Genomic DNA, 6,576 nt, shown 5'->3' on the forward strand with positions numbered 1-6,576 from the left:
CTGGCCACTATTCCTTAGTGTTTGGTAGTGTGTGCTTGTGCATCTTCTCAGCCACTGGTGGGAAGGGTGGTCTCCCCGGGGGAGAGATTGTCCTCCCACTATATGCTGACAGTGTGTCTGGCACTGTCAGTCCTCGCCTCCACTGGCAGCAGTGGCGTACCTGAAAAAGTAACAAGCATTTAAGCAATTGACTGGCTATTTGTCTTCTTATGAGATGGACAAGCCTTTTTTACCTTGGGGTATATTGTATATCTGCTCTGAAACATGGTGATGCTGACTTCTCTTCTCTGGTTTGCAGGAAGCATTATCAGTGGTGAGTGAAGACCAGTCCTTGTTCGAGTGTGCCTACGGATCTCCCCACCTTGCGAAGACAGAAATGACGGCCTCCTCCTCCAGTGAATATGGACAGACATCAAAGATGAGTCCGCGTGTTCCCCAGCAAGACTGGTTATCGCAGCCCCCAGCCAGAGTCACTATCAAGATGGAGTGTAACCCAAACCAGGTTAATGGGTCAAGGTAATAAAGCCAGTGTTACTGTGGCTCAAGTACACTTTTTCTTGTGATGGGTATAGCTCAGTTGTCTAAATCTGTGAATCTGTCACCATTTCAGAAGCCCCAGGATATCCCACCTGGGAACCAGCTGCTGTCCCAGAAGCCTACAGGTCTCCTATCCATTGTGCGTAACACCTGCCAGCCCCATTCAAGTGTTGTGGAGGGTCTTAAGTGGTGCTACAGGCACAGTCTTCTCATGAGCTTGTGCAATACCTTTCTGTGTTTCCTCTGACTGTGGATAATTTTGGATGTGAACTTACATTGCATGCAAGGTGAAAGAGCATGTGTTAAAGTTAGCAAAATGTGAGTTTGCTGTAGTTTGGGGCAGCACCATTGGTCCGTTTAAGGGTGTGGTGTATGGGACCTAACACTCAATGGAAGTTGTCAAAATACAGTAATTTGGCCAGTTGCCTTTGTTCTAAATATAACCAGAGAAGCATAGGAAGTAAGTTATTGTAATGGCAGACAGAGTGAACTATTGATCTTTACTTTTATATTTACTGTAAACATAGTGCCAAAAAGCATAACTGTGGAGTTGAGTTTAAGAAGAGCTCACACTGAAGAAACAGCATATGTATGGAAACAAGCAGGGGAGTAGAAAGGAACAGAAAAAGAAATTACTCAGCTCAGCAGGCAGTAGCCACAATATGTCAATACATTAATTGTTGTCTTGGGACTTTTTTAATGAATGTCGCTATGAAGGAGAATTTTATCAATTAAGCTGAAAGAGTAATGCAGTGGATTTGTGGATATCGAGTGGTAGCTCTCCCAAGCACAGGAGCATTCTGTGGGATTTCTTCCATCTGAAAAAGCACAGTAAAGATTTTTTTTTTTTTCTTTTACAAGGAAACTATCCAAACAAGTGCTTTCCTGTTTAAAATGCCTGACTGTCAAAACAGTTTTCCTTTGGTGTTGCTGAAGGGCAGAGGTCCAGAGGGTCGTTTGCTCACAATTGTTGGTGATGTACCAGTGAAGACTGTGCTTCACATCTCTCTGTCGCAAACACCTGCCTGCTAATCTCGTCTCCCAGTATCAGATGTTTAGAAAAACCTCAGCCATGGGCACTGTGGTTACTGTTTACACTTGCTGTGCTATTGTCATGAGCACAACAAGCAGGGCAAAGTGGTTTGACAGCTTATCACACCCACACTTTTCATGGTAAGGATGGAAGTTGTGCTGGAGTCAAATCAGAATTTCCAGTGAATAGTTGAAGATTTGAGATACATAGAAGTAAACAGCCATTTGAAGTTACAAAGAATTAGAGAAAGTCTTCTTGTAAGCTTACTTATTCAGAAATTATTCACAATCAATTTCAGTGATGTTTTTTTCTTTTGTTGTGCTAAGCAAATGCACAGATACAATCACAAATGGAGAGTGTTGGTTCAAAATCAGTTTCACCTGCTTCCTAAAATTACCACTTAAGTGTTTGTGCTGGCATTTCTGCAGGAGAACTGATCACAGTTTTTCTCAGTGTAAAATCCATAAAGTGCATTAGAGTAGATAATTAGTGTTGTTACTGAGATTAGTGGTGATAATTTGTAACGTTATATATAACTAAAGTGAGTCACACACAGACTCCTACTTTGACATACTGCCAGATCATAGAATCATAGAATGGTTTAGGTTGGAAGGGACCTTAAATATCATCTAGTTCCAACCCGCCTGCCATGGGCAGGGACACCTTCCACTACATCAGGTTGCTCAAAGCCTCATCCAGCCTGGCCTTGAACAGCTCCAGGGACAACTTCTCTGGGCAACCTGTTCCAGTTCCTCATGACCCTCGCAGCAAATTTTTTTTTCCAAATATCTGATCTAAATCTACCCTTTCTCAGCTTAAAACTGTTACCACTCTTCCTATTAATACACCCCCTCATAAAGAGTGCCTCCCCATCTATCCTGTAGGCCCCCTTTAATTACTGGAAGGCTGCTATAAGGACTTCCTGGAGCCTTCTCTTCTCCAGGCTGAACAACCCCAACTCTCTCAGCCTGTCCTCGTAAGGGAGGTGCTCCGGTCCTCTAGAATAGAATAGAATCATTAAGGTTGAAAAAGACCTCAAGGATCATCAAGTCCAGCCGTCAACCCACACCGCATAACTCACTAAACCATGTCCCTAAGCACCACATTTAAATGTTTCTTGAACACCTCCAGGGATGGTGACTCCACCACTTCCCTGGGCAGCCTTTTCCAATGCTTGATCACTCTTTCAGTGAAGAAATTTTTTCTGATATCTAGCCTAAACCTCCCCTGGCGCAACTTGAGGCCGTTTCCTCCTGTCCTATCACTTGTTACTTTAGAGAAGAGGCCAGCACCCACTCCACTACAACCTCCTTTCAGGTAGTTGTAGAGAGTGATAAGGTCTCCTCTCAGCCTCCTCTTCTCTAGACTAAACAACCCCAGCTCTTCATGGCTCTCCTCTGGACCTGCTCTGACAGGTCCATGCCTTTCCTGTGCTGAGGACTCCAGAGCCGGACACAGTACTCCAGAAGCAGAGTAGAGGGGGAGAATCACCTCTCTTGACCTGCTGGTCACACTTCTTTTGATGCAGCCCAAGATATGGTTGGCTTTCTGGGCTGCAAGCGCACATTGCCAGGTCACGTTCAACTTTTCATCAACCAACACCCCTAAGTCCTTCTCTTCAAGGTTGATATCAGGGAGCAACTCTGAGATCTCGCAGAAGAATGTAGATGATACAGATCCATTTGAAATTGTTGGTCAATCCCATTTTTAAAATAATAAGCCAGAATCCTGAATTTGCCATTTTGTATTCCTGAAATATGTAACTATCCTGAATATTAGAGCTCAGTCTGTGAATCACAGATATTTCGCTGTTGCTGCGATGGTTTAAGGACAAAAATATAGGCAGTAATACTGTCTTTTATTAGCTGAAACATTGTCCTATCTAATCATGGTTAGCAACCCTGGTAAGGATTGTACTCAGATTTAGGTGGTCAGGATCCTTACCAAGACCAAAATGTGTGCCCATGGTCAGATAAGCTAATTTGGGTTTCCAGGCAAACCTCTATAGCCTGTGGGTCAGAACATGGTGTAGAAAATGTGCTGTCACACACCAGCATGCCCCAAACCAGTAGAGACTGGTAGGAGCCCTGATTTGAGAACACAGACAGCTCCAGGCACCTGACTCCTGTAGGGGCTGCCTTGGGCCAGGGAGGGCCAGGCACCCTGAGGAACCCCTGCTATTGCAGGGTGCCGGGGAAGGCAGGCAAGCCCTGCCTTGCTCTCCAGAGAGGTCTGAAATTGTTGTGGATGAATGGATGGATGTGTGTTTGAGCATGCAGCTGGGAGAGATCCTGTGCTCGGTGCCTTTGCTTCTCTCCTGGGGGCTGTGCGGTTGTTGGATAAAAACAGAAGTAACCCAGGGAGCGGGGAACTGCAGAGCAGCCACCAGAGCAGAGCGTCCTAGCTGCGGGGCTGGAGTTAGGCTCCCCATCTCTCATGTGAACCCACCGTTCACATGTTGCTGCCTGCCTGGCAGCCCGACTTCAGCAGGCAGGGCAGGGCAGGCTCGCGTGCAGTATACTTTACAGCCTGATGGCTGGGGGCATGCACTCAGGTTGCGTGGGGGTGCTTGCCACCCATATCTCCCCAGTCTAAGGTATGTTCACCTTGTATATGTGAACTCAAAGTACTTTCCAGGGATGGATAAGCATTCAGAAGCCCTGAATTAATCAGGCTGTTTGGACATATCTTCATAATGCATGTCATATCTGCTCCCTTTTATGCTATTTTCTGTTGGTGTGTGTGTGTGCATTGAATCAATTAGGGTGGTACTCTGGCTACCTGCACAGTCAGTAGACAGAACGGGCTGCTGGTTTAGACTGCCTGAGTTGTCCTTTGTTATGAGAACTATCTGCCTTTCCTTCAGAGGTATCCTCGTCTCTGCACTGTCTGCATAAAATGTTTGTGCATGTGGTCTGCGCTGTTATTAGCAAAACAGGCATCTGCTTTTGCAAGGATGGATGATCTGAGCACTGGGGAATTGTCATTAAATCAATCTTTTTTGATTAGTTATGAGGCATAATTTTAATTCATACTTTTCCAGCAGAACTGTTAATTGTTGTAAAGACATGACACCCAGGAGTTGCCAAGGCATCTGGAACCCCAGTGACACACTTTTGCACCATCCTGACCACTTTTACCACCCTTATGGAAATTAAAAAATTAAAAGAAGCAATTTTGTGTGCCACTTCTCTAAAAAAAAATAGCATTAGGTCTACCTACTCCATCATTTAGACTTGGAGGTTAGTGCAAACAGCTGAGCAGCCCATGAAGATGAAGTTCTTAATTTTTCTCTGGACAGTGTCACTCAGAGGTGCTTCATGTGGCCATCATTAGAAAACGAACAGCTCAGCAGTGGCCATTCTTTTCCAGTATGGACCAGCATGTGGGCTGGCACATGGGCTATGCTGCCGGAAGAGGCTGTACAATAACTGGTCTGAACTGAAAAATGTTTTTGATTAGAACACTGGTTTTCTAAAGGGCACATTCCAGCTGAAAATATAATGGGAAGAAATGTAGTTCTTTCTGTATTGAATGAAAAATAACCTGCAGCACTGGGAACAAAGCTTTGTTTATTAATCTTGGATTTGCAGCCTCCCCTATTGACAGAGCAATACAGAGTCACTAATTGTAGAAAACAAGGAAAATTCATACTTTGTTGCAATTCCTAAGACATGACATGCTGAAAAATAAACCAAAAAAATCACCTACAAAGTACCAAAAAAAGAATAGATTAACAGAACAAAAAAAATTTCATGCATATATCGCATGCTTATACTTAACACAAGAATAAGTATTATTGTAATTAAAATACACTGTTTATTTCATCAGAGAACTATTATTTTATAAGCCTAGCACATGCCTTGAAAAGTAGATCTTAATATTATATTTTTAACAGAGAACTAACATTGCCAAGAAACAAATATAAATATGTTGTGGCATTTCTAAAATTCATATACATATGTTTATGTAATATGTATAGTGTTATTACACTTCAGGAATTGGAATGCTTCCCAGTATGTGATATTCCTGCCAGTTGTAGGAAAAAGTGTGTATCACTTAAGCCTTGCATAAAACAAAATTACTTATCAGTAATAAATTATTCCTAAATAATCATATCAAATGTTCTGATATGATACTGATTAGTACTGTTAATATGGAAGTCACTAGAGGTCAGTGCAATATATGCATCTCCTACAAATCTGAAAACCATTTGTTCCTTTCTCAAGTCCTGCTAGGCCTTGGATATTTGTATATTAGTGCTTCACTGGTTTCCTGACAGATTATCTGCTGTTCATCACGTACATAATATCAGCCACACTTTATATGCACAGATTAGTGGTACTCTGCCATTCTGTAGGCTACTTTGCTTTTATTTATTTTTTTTTTTTCTGCAGAAGGCTTCCCCACCCGGCTCATTTGCAGTCCGTAAATTTATTTCTCAGATGAAATGCTCAGTTCTTAAAAATGCTTCATATGTTAAAAATTAACACATGCAGTAGCTAGAGAGCTTGGACCTGCTTTTCATTTTCAGTAAAACTGTACCTGCTCTGTTTACACCCATTTTAAAATCTAGGTTGTCCCAAAGGAGTCTAAAATACCGCAGCCACATTGCAGAGCCACAGAAGGGCTACCTCTGGGATCTCCAGAGTATCCTTGGTAGTCGTCTTCCTATGGGGGAGCCTGGATCTGAATAATACGGTGTAAAGGGGGTGCAAAATGGTACCAGACCTCACTAAGTGGTAACCAGAGAATAGTTAGCATTGCAATTTTTTGCTGTCCAGCTGTCCATTCTCACTGCATTAGGCTACTTCCTGGACATACATTCTGTCATCTGGAAGGGGGTATAAAATTTTAGGAGCATACTGAACCTCTTACACATCAACAATTAAGTACCCCCTCAAAGCAGAAATGTACTTGCTCTGATAGAACTTTCCCCAGCTATACTTTGGCTGTAATTGCCCTACATTAAATCTCGAAACACACAGTCTTAGAACTGGCATTCC

At 42.9% G+C, this 6,576-nt stretch overlaps 1 protein-coding gene across 3 annotated transcripts in view; it reads left to right on the forward strand.

The window, feature by feature from the left end:
• The first annotated feature begins 298 nt into the window (after positions 1 to 298).
• Positions 299 to 6,576, forward strand: part of ERG (v-ets avian erythroblastosis virus E26 oncogene homolog) — a 34,140-nt gene continuing 27,862 nt past the window's right edge. For all 3 annotated transcript variants that reach the window (XM_010072840.1, XM_010072841.1, XM_010072842.1), the window contains exon 1: positions 299 to 516. In XM_010072840.1, the coding sequence (XP_010071142.1) occupies positions 377 to 516 (140 nt within the window). In that variant the 5' untranslated portion in view covers positions 299 to 376. The remainder of the gene's footprint in view (positions 517 to 6,576) is intronic.

The sequence above is a fragment of the Pterocles gutturalis genome, unplaced genomic scaffold (genome assembly GCF_000699245.1).
Source record: "Pterocles gutturalis isolate BGI_N339 unplaced genomic scaffold, ASM69924v1 scaffold35322, whole genome shotgun sequence".
Classification (NCBI taxonomy): Eukaryota; Metazoa; Chordata; class Aves; order Pterocliformes; family Pteroclidae; genus Pterocles; species Pterocles gutturalis.